General features: G+C 46.5%; 1 protein-coding gene across 2 annotated transcripts in view; it reads left to right on the top strand.

The window, feature by feature from the left end:
• LAMA3 (laminin subunit alpha 3) overlaps positions 1-14,945 on the top strand; it is a 233,798-nt gene that overhangs the window by 16,823 nt on the left and 202,030 nt on the right. For both annotated transcript variants that reach the window (XM_024757935.1, XM_024757934.1), the window contains exon 2: positions 331-483. In XM_024757935.1, coding sequence (XP_024613703.1) covers positions 331-483 — 153 coding nt within the window. The remainder of the gene's footprint in view (positions 1-330; positions 484-14,945) is intronic.

The following is a 14,945-nucleotide window of genomic DNA, read 5'->3' as shown; positions in this document are numbered from 1 at the left end:
GATTTGCTGAAGGAGAACATCATTGCATCTCAGGCACTACAGGCTCTTCTTAAAGTGTCATACAAGACAAGAAAAACATAGCTCTAACTGATGGAAGATAAATATAATGTGTATCCTAGAAACACGATAAACAGAGGTATAAACAGGTGATATGGTTTAAGACTGAACGAAAAAGAGAAAGCCTTACTACTGTCTTCAGAAAACATTATGATGAAATTCAATAGCTGAATTCTCTAAGCTATAGAAAACAGTCTTTGTTTCAATTACCTCTTCTACTAAATTGATAAGAAAAAACTACTTGACAATGAAACAAGAGCTTTATTATTTCAGGGCCAGTTCTGTGACTATTGCAATTCTGAGGACCCCAGGAAAGCACACCCCATCACCAACGCAATTGATGGATCCGAACTTTGGTGGCAAAGCCCTCCTCTCTCCTCAGGCACGCAATACAACAAAGTCAACGTCACCTTGGATCTGGGGCAGGTGAGTTGGGGCATTTCATCTGGAATGAGGAAAAATTAGTTTGGATCATTGTTTCTGTGGTTATTTCTTTCCTTACTTAATTTTTTATTGGAGTATAGTTGATTTACAATGTTGTGTTAGTTTCTGCTGTACCGCAAAGTGAATCAGTCATACATACACATATATCCTCTGTGGTTATTTCTGATAAAATAATGATTATTTTAAAAACAAACTTCAGTTTCAGTTCACTAATCACTGTGAAACCTGTTACATTAATATTTGTGTCCCTTGTCACCCAGCACAGTGCGTGTCACGAGGCAGACACCCATACCCGTCTATTAAATGAGTTAAAAAATAGTTGTAAGTTGTATCATTGGCAAAGGTATTTTTGGCAGTGGTAGAGTACATATAACATAAAGTTTAACATATTAGCCTTTTTTTTTTTTCTTTGCGGTACGCGGGCCTCTCACTGTTGTGGCCTCTCCCATCGCGGAGCACAAGCTCCGGACGCGCAGGCTCAGCAGCCATGGCTCACGGGCCCAGCCGCTCAGTGGCATGTGGGGCATGTGGGATCTTCCCGGACCAGGGCACGAACCCGCGTCCCCTGCGTCGGCAGGCGGACTCTCAACCACTGCGCCACCAGGGAAGCCCCATATTAGCCATTTTTAAGTGTACAGTTCAGTAGTGTTAAACAGATTCATGTGGTTGTGAAATCAATCTCCAGAACTCTTTTTTATCTTGCAGAACTGGCCCTGTGTACTCATTAAACACTAACTCCCCATTCTACCTTCTATCTCTATGAATTTGACTACCCTTGATACCTCATATAAGTGGAATCATACTGTATTTGTCCTTTTGTGACTGGCTTGTGTCACTTAGCAGAATGTCTTCAGGGTTCATCCATGTTGCAGCATGTGTCAGAATTTCCTTTCTTTTTTTTTTTGCGGCATGCGGGCCTCTCACTGTTGTGGCCTCTCCCGTTGCGGAGCACAGGCTCTGGACGCACAGGCTCAGCGGCCATGGCTCACGGGCCCAGCCGCTCCGTGGCATGTGGGATCCTCCCAGACCGGGGCACGAACCCGCGTCCCCTGCATCGGCAGGCGGACTCTCAACCACTGTGCCACCAGGGAAGCCCCTCCTTTCTTTTAAAGGCTGAATAATATTCCATTGTATGGGTATCACATTTTGTTTATCCATTCATCCATCAGTGGACACTTGGGTTGCTTCCACCCTTATGCCGTTGTGAATAATGCTGCTATGAACATGGGTATGGCAGAGACGTCTTTATAGCATTCTCTTTCCTGGAAATTCTGACTCTGTGGACACTGACTACCATAGTTTTTGTCCTTGTTTGGCCAGCTGGTCCACGAGGGTACCTGACTCAGACCTGTCCTCCTGTGGTAGGCTAAGATGGTCCCCACAATGCTTCACTCCTGGTGTACATGGCCCTCTCTTTTGACTGTGGACAGCACTAGAAATACGATGGATGTCACTTCCGTGATAAAGTGTCACTTCATATGACAAAGATGAAGGGATTTTGCAGATGCGTTTAAGGTCCCACGTCAGCTGCTCAAAAGGGAGACTATCCTGAGGGACCTCTCCTAATAAAGGGAGCTCTTAAAAGTGACTGAGCCCTGGGCTTCCCTGGTGGCGCAGTGGTTGGGAGTCCGCCTGCCGATGCAGGGGACACGGGTTCGTGCCCCGGTCCGGGAAGATCCCACATGCCGCGGAGCGGCTGGGCCCGTGAGCCATAGCCGCTGAGCCTGCGCGTCCGGAGCCTGTTTCTCCGCAACGGGAGAGGCCACAGCGGGGAGAGGCCCGTGTACCGCAAAAAAACAAAAACAAACAAACAAACCAAAAAAGTGACTGAGCCCTACCCCAAGGAAGAGATTTGAAACATGAGAAATTTTCCTGCTGACCTTGAAGGGGAAAGCTGCCTGTGGTGATGGCCACATGGCAAGGACCTAAGAGTGGGTTCTAGAAACTGAGAGAGGCCCCAGCCAACAGCCAGCAAAAAAAGCAGGAACCTCAGTCCTGCAACCATAAGAATATGGATTCTGCTAACAACATGTGCAAACTCGGAAGTGGGTCTTCCCAGGCGTTCGGTGATTATCTTGATTGCAGCCTTGACCCTGGGCAGAGAACCTGGCTGCATCATGCCCAGACTCCTGACGTAAAGAGCTACAAGATAATAAATGGTGTTGTTTTATGCCACTAAGTTTGCGGTAATTTGTTAAACAGCAACAGAAAATTAATGCACCTTCTTTTTCCCTCCTTCAGACCAGGCAATGCCTCCCATATATTTCATCCTATTCCTTCAACAAATATTTCTTGAGTACCTGCTATGTGCCAGGTACTATTCTTGGTGTTTGGGATACATAAGAAATACAAAAGGGAAATGCATCCCACAGACTGGAAATCGAATGATACTGAGATTCCTTCCAATGAACGTGCTATCTTCAGTTTGGTGATAGAAGGGTTTTGCACCTCTTCTGCCCATATGTTTTGTTAAATCAGGCCTCTCCTGAGAATATTTTCACCGTCAGTTTGCATCTGAGATAATTCAGGGAGATCCGTCATGGTGTGAAAGACTCCGTAACCCCAGTTTCAACTGAATTAGTCTTATCCTTCTAGCATTAATCAGTAGAGATTTTGCCTATAATGACTAGGATTTACCTGTCATACCACTTTTTAAACTGAGGATTTCTGTAGTTAGCTGGGAATTTTAACCCATTAAATGATGTTTACTGAACATACCAGTGCCTTGTGGATTTGCTCTTCTTCCCTTAAGGCTATTTTTTTTTTTAAAACCTACCTTTTGGGCTTCCCTGGTGGCGCAGTGGTTGAGAGTCTGCCTGCCGATGCAGGGGACACGGGTTCGTGCCCCGATCCTAGAAGATCCCACATGCCGCGGAGCGGCTGGGCCCGTGAGCCATGGCCGCTGAGCCTGCGCGTCCGGAGCCTGTGCTCCGCGATGGGAGAGGCCGCAACAGCGAGAGGCCCGCGTACCGCAAAAAAAAAAAAGAAACAAAAAACCTACCTTTTAAAAGTACCCTTTTGATGTATCTAAAAATCCTTAATTAAGATAGATGAATTAATAAAACACCAGCGTAGGAGCAGTTTAGTAATTTGCTGGTTGCTGACAGACATGAGCCATGGTAAACATCTTCATGAAGACTGTGCCCACCCACCTCCATCCTGGCTGGGATGCTTCTCTGTAGGTGGCTGAGAGTGTGGGTCCTAGGGTCAGCCCACCCTGGTCCATGCCCCGATGCACTGCTTACTCTCTGTGTGACCCTGAGCCACAGACTTCACTGCTCTCTCTTGCAGTTTCCACATTTATAAAGTGAGATGATACTAGTGCTCGCCTCATAGGATTGCCGTGAGGTTTGAATGAGTTGACTACTTTGTTTTTAAACCTCTTCAGGCTGGTGGTTTTTAAGTAAGTTTTTATTTTATAAAATTAAGTGAACTTTAGTAAACACTCATTATTAAAACAGACCGACTCCTAACTTCTGCTCCTCTAGAAAATACTGTATATAATCCCGTAGAAAATACTCTAGAAAAGTCTAGAAGCAGGGAACGCAATATACATTATGTCAGACTGAGGATGTTTCTTTTTCCTTGTGTTGGAGCAACAGTGCTTTAACAAGCATGTTTTATCTTGTAAGCATCATATTTTATGCCCCAGTAGTGGGATCTGTATTTTCTCCTTTTTGCTGGAATTAACCAGGAAAGTGTCACTGAGAGATTAGATTTCATAATTGAATAGCGACCTACAGACCTTAGATTTAGGAAGTGCAAATCTTTCTTTTTCTTAGTTTTTTAAATTTATTTTTTAATTGAAGTATAGTTGATTTACAATGTTGTGTTAATTACTGCTGTACAGCAATGTGATTCAGTTATACATATATATACATTCTTTCTTTAATATCCTTTTCCACTATGGTTTATCATAGGATATTGAATATAGTTCTGTGTGCTATACAGTAGGACCTTGTTGTTTATCCATCCTGTATATAAAAGCTTACATCTGCTAACCCCAACCTCCCGCTGCATCCCTCCCCCAACCCTTTCCCACTTGGCAACCACCAGTCTGTTCTCTATGTCCATGATTCTGTTCCTGTTTCATAGATAGGTTAATTTGTGTCATATTTTAGATTCACATATAAGTGATATCATATGGTATTTGTCTTTCTCCTTCTGACTTAAGGAAGTACAAATCTTGATGCATGGTTGGGAAATAAAATATAGGCCATGAACTTGTTATTACAGAACCACTTTTTTCTAGCTATTGAGAACTGGAATTTGACTTTGATGTGCTGCAGTCAGTTTGACAGCTTACGTTGTCACGAGGTGGTTACTTTTCTCTGTTGTGTTTTGGACTGCTTGGTGGTTTTCATTGTTATTTTTCTTGGCCAACACAGTTTGACAAGTGAGAACATTGCCTTCAGGACTTGATATGGAAGGGCAGTTTTCCTCCTTACAAGGTGGCAAACGTAGGAAGGTTCTGCAATTCTCCAGGGGCAGTGGCATATTCTGGGGCTGTTCAAGTTCATTACATTATATATTACTAATCAGTTTCAGGCTATAGAATAAGAACAGCATGTGTTACTGGAAACTTTCATCTTGTCTGGCCAAGTATAATGAGTTTATTTTGACATTTGAAGCAAAATGTGGATGTCCGGTTTTTAAAAGGGAATTTTTGGAATGTAGGGACATTTGTTTCTTCCTGGTGGGGCGTGACCTCTGGCCATCCTCCCCTGTGAGATAAGAAGGTGTAGCAATGGGCTTGAGTTACGCTCCTGGATTTCCTTCAGAATCACAACGAATCTTACTCTGTGGACTCCCTATATTCACTCTGCTTTTCCTCCCTCAGGGTGAGATATAAGGAAAAACACATGAACGTGGGTGAGGCAGGGGTTCTCATGGTCCCTTGAAGTCAAGGTGGCCGGGAGGTTGGGAGGGGCTGGATCTCAGGTGGGAAGGAAGAGGGGGACCAGCACAGGGGCAAGATAGGATCCCCTGCAGAACAAGCCTGACTCATGGGTTCCAGGGAACAACAGAAAAACCATCTCAAGAAGAATTTTAAGGCTTTTACACAACTTGTCATGCCCTCAAGAGTACTGTTTTTAACCTATTAGTAGTAGAAATAAACAAAGACAAAGCAAACAAACACCCCTCCCCCCCCCCAACCGCAAAAGGAATGAATGTTTGCCTTAGAGGCTGGAGGTATGAAAAGATGCCTTTGCGCCCTGTTCTGCAGGGTTGCTGGGGAAAGGGGCCTGGCTGGATAAGACCCCTTATCTTATCTTACCGTAGATAAGACAGTCCTTTGGGCCTTGTTAGAGGCAAAGGCTGTGAGGCCAGACCCTGCCCTCAGCCCTCCAGGACCTCTGAGTGGGCAGCCCGGACCACAGCTCCTGTGCCCGTTCACACATGTACCATCTCCAGGGCCTCCACCTGACTCCCTGCTTCCTGCCTGAGGGCTCTTTCCAGGCCCTGGGAGTTTTCTTAGCCTGTGTTTAGAATAGCTAGCCGTGAAGTGCAGGATTTAATGCCCCCAAGGCAACCCTCAGCCCAGAAGAGACAGGAGTTGGTGGAAAATCCCCTCATTTCCCTGCCTCTTCTTGGGACAATTCCGAGGAGCTTTCTTCACAGTTCTTCAGAGTCTCCACCAGGACGGAGCCCCAGTTGGCCCTGGTGGAATCTGCCTATTAACACCTCAGTCATTGGCTTTTCTCCCTCCTCTGTGTCCCTCTCCCAATTTATACTTCGTGAGATCAACTCCCGGATCAACTACCTGTACCCAAGTCTTTATCTCAGAATTGGTTTTATTTATTTATTTTTTAAAGTTATTTATGTATTTATTTTTGGCTGTGTTGGGTTTTTGTTGCTGCGCGCAGGCTTTCTCTAGTTGCGGCGAGTGGGGGGCTACTCTTTGTTGCGATGCGCGGGCTTCTCATTGTGGTGGCTTCTCTTGTTGCAGAGCACGGGCTCTAGGTGCACAGGCTTCAGTAGTTGTGGCACGCGGGCTCAGTAGTTGTGGCGCACGGGCTGAGTTGCGCCGTGGCACATGGGATCTTCCCAGACCAGGGCTCAAACCCGAGTCCCCTGCATTGACAGGCGGATTCTTAACCACTGAGCCACCAGGGAAGCCCCAGAATTGGTTTTAGAGAGGACCCAAACTAAGACAGGGAAGAAAGGGGCCAAGACTGAGGTCCAGAAACCCCACTAGGCGTCCACACAAGGAAATACTATGAACAAGTTATTTAAAATGCAGTAAGTAGAAAATCCAGAAAAATGTTTCTAAAGCTCTCAGATTAAGAGTAACGAAGGAAACAGCATTATAACTTTTAAAGAAAAAAAATAGGTCACAGAGAAATTTCCCATTAGTCTACCTATTTTTTCATGAACTCAGCATAGACTGTGAACTCCTCAGGGTCCAGATACATCTGAGAGTGAATTTAGTATTCAGATGCCTTCTACGAGCTTTTTTTTTTTTTTTTTTTTCCCTGGTCCTCTTCAACTTTTATGAGACTTTGGTGGATGAATCCAAAACATTCTTTGTAGCCCTTGTCAGTTCTGACTCAGATGGGAGGAAGGCCTGGGCTACTTTCTGATTCTTCCTGAGTGTGTGGGTTTGGGGGATTAAATTGGTTCTCGGGTTGCCTGGGTCATTAAGAGTCTGACTCAGTTGGGTCTCTGGGTGGATACAGTTCAATCCAGAAAGTGGATGACTCGAGCATTTGACTCAGTCTACTAGAATTTCTAGAATTTCTAGGAATTCTCTAGCCTGTAAGCTTCAGGAAGCGAAGGACAATGTCTCCTTGTGTTCACTACATGATATTCTGCTCCCAACATCTTGCATAGTGTTCAGCACATAGTAGATGCTCAATAAATATTTGTCAAGTGAATGTAGAATGAGCCAAGGATGACTCAGGGTCGGTCTGAATTTCCCGGGCATGTAGTACCAGTGGAAGCATATTGCTGTGAGACCAAATCTCTGGGTGGGAGTGGACCAGCATTGGCCCTGTAATTAACTAGATAATTATAATACTTGGGTCTCTTTGCAACATCATTTAAGTATTTTAGAGGAATAACACAAGATACATGTCTTATTCAGAGCAAATTTATAATTAATAAATATTCTATTAATGAACATATAATCATGAGACTCAACCCTTGAAAGCAAATAATTTGTTAGTGGGTAGAAAAATAGGGACTGATAAAATCTCCTGAGCTACTAGGGATGCAATTTTATCCTTTATGCTACTGTAATAACCTAAAAATGGCAATTTGCCTTTGAAGTGCTTTTTAAGGAACTTACACATTAGGAAGAATCTGGCAGTCTGGCAGTTTTCTTTTTCTTTCTTTTTTTTATTTTTTTGCGGTACGCGGGCCTCACCACTGTGGCCTCTCCCGTTGTGGAGCACAGGCTCTGGACGCGTCAGGCTCAGCGGCCATGGCTCACAGGCTCAGCCGCTCCGTGCCATGTGGGATCTTCCCGGACCGGGGCACGAACCCGTGTCCCCTGCGTCGGCAGGCGGACTCTCAACCACTGCGCCACGAGGGAAGTCCTGGCATTTTCTTTTTATGTATAAAAAACCCAAAGAAGCTAAGTGGATCCACAGCAACAGAATAGAATCCTGAGATGTCAACTTTGCTTAGTTCTCTGAATCACTATCCCAAACAACATTGGTAATGTATGTTTGTGAATAGATTCCAAGATCTTTAAACACTACGATAGAAAATGATGCCTGGGAAATAGTTTCTGACCTAAAAACGGTGTATTCTCTGGCCATGTTGGTTGTTTTCAGTATTTTTTTCCTCAATCGATGTATTCTTTTTTCTCAATATATTTTTCCACCATCTACCCATTTCCTCAAGCCATAACGTTGAATTAACATTTACTCCATGTATTACTTAAGATTATTACCTAAGGTTACTTAAGATTGAAACAGATAGATCTGATGCTAGTGGCTAAATACAATGCTAGTTTATTTCTCATTCATGAATAGTTGAAGCGTAACCGATCCTGGCCTGGTCACCCGCTCCAAACAATGGTTCAAAGACGTAGACTGACTAACTACAGAGAAGGCAGGAAACGTAGTCTAGCTGTTGCTCTAGAAGGGAAGCAAGCTCTCTAGTCAGCCAGGCAGTCTCTTCTGTGTGCTGCAGGTGGCTCCCACCTGTGGTGAAAGCTGAGATTGTGTATCTCTTCCCAGCTCTGTATCCACTGACATCAGCCGTGGTGGGAGCATTTACACCCCAGGAATCAGCCAATGTTACACATCAAGGCTTCTTTCCAGGAGCCAGTATACCAGCATATGACTCACTGAGTCTCTTCCACATTCCTGCATTTCCCCCTTCTGCCACTCCTTACCATCTGATTATTACGTCTTGATTCTTAATATCCTGGAGTCCCGTTCCTTCTCTCATCAATACCGTGCTACCCTAGTTGGTCCTTTGACAGCTTTACCTGTGATTAGTCCACCAGCCTTCTAACCCCCCTCCCAGCCTCTGCTCTCAGGTCCCTCCCCTAGTTCTGCAGTCACTCATGGTGCAAATAGATGAGCTGAGAAACAGTAGAGATGACTGAGGTTGGCTGTTTTCCAGGCATCTACCTGTCAATCTTTCTCACTGCTTCCAGAGCGAAACAAAGGTTTAAACGTGTCATTCTCCCTGATGAACATCCTCTAGTTGGCTCCCCATTACTTTCAGAATAAAGTGCAAGTTTCTTGGCGTGGCATATAAGTCCCCTCACGGTCTAGTTCCTGCCTTTTCACCAGCCTCTTTTCTAGATGCCACTTTCTCCCGCAGACCCTACGTCACATCAGTAGGGACCTACTGGTAATTCCCTGAACACTCCTCCGTGACATTTCCTGCTTTGTGGCCTTGTTTGGGTGCTGTTCATGCTCACCACCTGGTCTGGCTACCTCCTTCCCAAGGTAACTCAGGTTATCGCCTGCTGGAAACCTTCCCTGACTGCTTGCTTCCCTCCCTTCTGTTTCTGTTTACTCTGAGGCAGTTGCTATGCTCTGTCACGAAGGCTTGGTACACCGTGAGCTCCTTTAAGGTCAAGGAGCGTATCATAGTCTTCTTTTTCTCCATGGGCCTTAAAAGTCCTGGAAGGGGGCTTCCCTGGTGGCGTAGTGGTTGAGAGTCCGCCTGCCGATGCAGCGGACACAGGTTCGTGCCCCGGTCCGGGAAGATCCCACATGCCGCGGAGCGGCTGGGCCCGTGGGCTATGGCCGCTGAGCCTGCGCGTCCGGAGCCTGTGCTCCGCAACGGGAGAGGCCACAGCAGTGAGAGGCCCGCGTACCACACACACACACACACACACACACACACACAAGTCCTGGAAGGTCCTACATCCTCAATACATGATGAACTAAATGGAAAGAAACATTTCAATACTATTCTTTTTATAGTATCCCATTTGATTTTGTGTCTTGCTCTAACCATGAACAGCTGGGCTCTATTTTTTAACTATCCCTATTTACATTTGCTAGTTGCCACATAACCAGCACCACAAGTATAACAGACATAACAGAAAATGAGTTAAATATGTTTCCTTCCAAAACATTCAGTAGGCTGTAGTCAGACAACATAAAACCAAGAATCAGAAGCAGGGATAGGAATTGTACGGGGAGGCAGCAACATTTTTCTACTGGAATTTCCTCCCAAACTCTCTGTGAATATATGTTAATATGCTAAAGTGCTAAACAAAGGTCACTGTGACTTTCTTGGGACTCTTACCAGGTCACCCTGAGTCTCACATCATTGTGACTCTGGTGTTCAGCTGTGTGCCAGGATTAAGGCCATTGCAGAGTGGTCAGAGGGATCTTTCTTGTCAGGAAGGGTGATAACCAGGGTTTGGCCTCCCATGGGAGGGTGAGGTCTGCAGTCCAGGAAGAGGCACTAGAGGGGGTAGCTCCCCAGCTGTGGGTCGGCCCACATTGAATTCGTCTCTCAAAGAGCTAGACGGCAAACATGCACCGGGGTTCATTTCTTGAAAACTCCCTGGATCATGGCTTATGCTGCCGAGAGAAAAATAAACAGAAACAAAGCCCTTGGTACCTTCTAGAAAAGGTTAATCCTCTTTCTTTGAGGACTGGCCATGCAGTTAAGAAGATAGGAGGAAGATGGCACGCCAAGGCACCGGTATTGAGTTCTGTGGAACTGGGAATTGACCAGAAGGAGAGCCACTTGGTTTCTTGGGAAGGACCCAGGCTGCTGTACCAGCCTTTGGCCCCAGCGGGGTGGTCAGGGTGGAGAAGAGACTGACTGAGGCATAGAACCCGGGCAGGCTGGGGTTGGAGTGTCCTGGCAGGCCCTCCCCCGTGTGTGTGGGGAGGACTCCCTGCTATGGCTGGAGACGCTTGTGGACAGTGTTGGTGAATGTGCTTTGATCCTTGTGAAGCACTAGGCAGACATAGACTAGTGCTGTCATTACTTAGAGAAATTGTCATTGACACCCCTCCTTCTCTCCTTTTCTAGGCTTCCAATAAGCTTACACTGCCTTATCTCTTCCAAGTGGGTGAAGGATCTATAAATATATTCACAGTAAAGTTATGGAAGCTCAGTACTGATGTTATATCTTCCCAGAATGTTTGCATCTTAAAAAATTATTATCTACGTTTGCCGTGGAACTAGTACTTCTAGGAATTTATCCTAAGGAAATAATGAAATAAGTGCTTAAAATGTTTGAGCAAAGATATTCTTGGGAGCATTGTTTATAATTATATAACGTGGGAAGCCATCTCACGTCCAGTAAAAGGGGACTGATTCATTGAATGGATTAATTGGCAACCATTGGAAGGATGCCACAGAGGGGGTCTTTGTTGATCTGACGTATGTTCGTGCTATAGTGTGAAGGAAAAAAAGCAAACTATATGTAAGCTGTATATATAGCGTGGTATGATTTCCTTTGTGTGTATAAGCAAAGCAAAAAGTCAGGAAAGAGGGAATCTAAAATGCTGAGTGCTTTTTCTGGATGGAGCAATTATTGATTTTTACTTTCTTCTGTGAATCTATTTTACAGTGTGATTCAGCTGCATGGCTCTGGGTTATTACATAGGTACAAATCTGGCTCCAGAACTTTCCAGCTGTGTGACACTGGGCCCTCTTAGTTAATGTCTCGGGGTCAGTTTCTTCTTCTGAGATTTGGGGATGAATCTAGAACCACCCTCATAGGGTTGTTGTGAAGAATTAATAAGGTCATACAGAAGAGCTCTTAAAATTATGCCTTACGCACTATGAGAAGTCAGTCCATGTTAGCTATTATATCTGTATGTTTTTCACTGAACTGTATTACTTTTAGAGTTAGAAAGACAGTAAAGACGATTGGGAAAATCTCTCCTTTTGGGGAAAGAAGAAGAATTCAATACAGAGAGGGCAAAAGGCACAGTTATTCCTGGTGGGATTGGAGGTATTGATGGAAAAGCTTACTTGGAGCTTTCCTGATGCCCTCCGTCCCCCAGATATGACCATTTCATCCCTCAATGAGGTTGGCCTGCTAGAGATCTTTAAATGCCAACAGAATCAGAGAAATGCCCAGTAAATGGAAAATTTTTTTAAAAGAGCCTCTTTTATTCTTTAGCTAATCTTGAAAACTGTTTCTTCCCTTGTGAAACTTTCGTGATTTCAGGCATATTTTAGCTTTAAATCATGGCAGTTTTCCTATTACTATTAATGGCAAGCATATATAAGGAAAAACTGAATTTCATGAATTCTTCACAAGGGTTCCAACGAGAGCTTGTATTAAACGTAATGTCTCGGGGCATCCCTGGCCCCGGCGCCTTCCCTCCTCTGCCTGCCGTCCTCCAGGGCCCGCACCAGAGCCTCTGCCCCTCTTTCCGCTGGTGGCCCTGGAGCCTTCCTGTGCCACGAGACATTTTCCTTTACTCTTTTCTTCCTGAAGCCTCTCCTTTCCCTAGTCCTGTTTCTGTGCTTTTCACTTTCCATTCTTCCATTGCATTTCCTTCCTTTAGAGAAAAACTAGACCCAAATCAAACCACTACCTGGTTTTCCTGCCCGCCTTCAGGAGGGGTGCTGTGCGTGTCCCCGGCCGCCCCTCCCAGCCCCAGAGTGGTGGCCCGAGGAGCCAGGTGGGAGGGTTAGGGCTCCCCCAGGACCAGGCTCCCTGACTGACTCCAGCCGTACCCACTGGCCCAGCCTCCTAAGGCCTCACGACGTGGGCAGCATGGACATCCTACCTCCTGGGACCTCTGCAGCTCCCTCCAGACCAGAGGGGCCCGGCTTTACGTGCCCCCCTCCCATCCCGAAGTTCCTGCCACTCTTCCTCGCGAGGTCTCCTTGGCATGCAGCCTGCAGATGAGATGCTTCATGCTCGCTCCTTTGTCTCTCTAACTCAACAGCAAGCTCCCGTGCTGTTTGCACTCCTCTCTTTAACTCTCAAACCACTAACGGCAATGTCCTGCAGTGTAGGAATTTCCCGATTCAGCACATCATGCGTGACGAGCTCTGTGCCATATACTTTAAGCACCCTGAGCGATGAGATTGCACGTTTACCTTTACAGTTTCTCAACATTGCGGAATAACCGGAATGAATGTTGGGGTCTTTCCCCTGTCTCTCGCAATCACCCTGGCCCAGCAGCCTCTCGCCATCCCCGCATGGCCGGTTCTAAGCACACGGTGTCCCAGGAGCTCCAGCGAGATGGAGGGGGCACACCAGGGGCGGGGAGATGCAGCGCCCTCCTCCTGCTTCGGGACCTCGTCCTGCTTCACCACCATCTGGGGGGGCCCAGCAGCACGAAATCAGGCTGGTGTCTCTATCAGAGGATGCAGGTGGGTGGAGCCAGGGGGCAGGTAGCATCAGGGTGAGAGAGCAGAGCCCAGAGCCTGGCTGAGGTCAGGTGGACCACAAGGAAAGCAGAGTCCAGCCTCCTTACTGCGGAGGGAGGCCAGGGCAGGGAGACTGGGTAGAGGGCAGCCATTTTGCAAATCCCTGTGTTTCAGGGCAAGGGTATCTCTCCAGCTCTACGCGGCCTGGGCAGGGCTGGACCTGGAAGCGTCTGCTGTTTAGGACAGGTGGGTTTGACAAGTTGCCGGGGCTGCCCGGCTTGCCCCCGTTGCTAGGTTGCTATGGTTTGAACTCCTTTTATTACTCTCCCAGCCAGCCTCCACTCAGCCCTAGATTCTGCTCTCCTCCCTTCTCTTGTCACTTCCTCCATCCGTGTGTGCCCCCTACTCTCCCCAGGGCTGCAAAAACCACCGCCCAATCCAAGGGCACATGAAGATTCGAGAAGCACTGCTTAGACCAGTGTTTGAGGGCTCCTCAAACCGTCTGTTACAAGGGACCCATTTTTTTTTTTAAACATTTCTAAGCTGTCACAGACCAGTACCTTTGTAAAATACAATAAAAACAAATTCTTAGAAAAATGAATTGAAAAATAAAGCCTAAAGGCATACAAAATATAAGCCTCATTTAATAAAATCAGATTCAGTAGATGCCAACTTGTTCTCTCCAATTGTTATGAAGGTTTCTCAGTGCTCACCCTCGGTTTCTGTCCCTGTTTCACTGTGGATGAGTCACAAGCAGTCCACGGACCACACTCTGAGTAGCGCTGCTCTAGACCATGAACTGTCATTTTTCTTCAGCGTTATTGATGCTGTCCCTGAAAAGTCTGCTTCTCCTCTCTGTGACCACGAGTCTCTTCTCTGGCTCAGACTTGGTTACGCAGGTCAAGGTGTGTTTGCTAATTGTCTAAGACTGTAGCCTCGAGTCCCCCTGTGACCGGGATGGTCTCCCTCCCCTCCCTCCAGCCACCCTCCGCCCTGCTCAGTGCCCGAAGCAGCTGACCTTCACGGGCAGAATCTATATTCTCCCTGCCCTTGGGCGTCTGGCAGAGTCTGGCCAGTGGGCTGTGCACTCATGTGCTCAGCTCAGAGGGCAGGAGGAGGGTGAGGCTGGGGTGTCTATCCCCCACCGACTGCAGGATCTCAGTGCTTCTGTTGAGGCACTTGGCTCCTACAGCAACAGCTGTGTCTCAGCTTCCTGTCCTTGCCCTTCAGGTCCAGGGTGGGAACGGCGCTCAGATGCTCTTAGCTGTCACTCCTGCTCACTCCGTCGTAGAAAGCTGCTTTATGGAAAGTCTCCTCAAGTACTTCATTCTAGTAGGTCCTCCGTCTCCCGCTGGGGCTCCGAGTGACACCAGCGCTCCGACTTTCGAAGGATGCTTTTTGACTGGTTGAAAGTGACCAAAATCCTCCCAGTTGTCATCTCTGAAAGAATGAAAGGGAATTATTGAGGAAGTGACTAACTGTAAATTTTCAGAAAGTACATATAATGTAAGTGTGTGTGTGTGTGTGTGTGTGTGAGAGAGAGAGAGAGAGAGAGAGAGAGAGAGAGAGAGAGAGGGAGAGGGAGAGGGAGAGAGAGGGAGAGAGAGAGAGAGGAAGAGAGGGAGAGAGGGAGAGAGATATAATGTAAGTGTGTGTGTGTGTGTGTGTGTGTG

This window comes from Neophocaena asiaeorientalis, unplaced genomic scaffold (assembly GCF_003031525.2).
Source record: "Neophocaena asiaeorientalis asiaeorientalis breed wild unplaced genomic scaffold, Neophocaena_asiaeorientalis_V1.1 scaffold142, whole genome shotgun sequence".
Lineage (NCBI taxonomy): Eukaryota > Metazoa > Chordata > Mammalia > Artiodactyla > Phocoenidae > Neophocaena > Neophocaena asiaeorientalis.
Note: the sequence above shows the minus strand (reverse complement) of the source record. Positions and strands in the feature narration are given on the sequence as shown.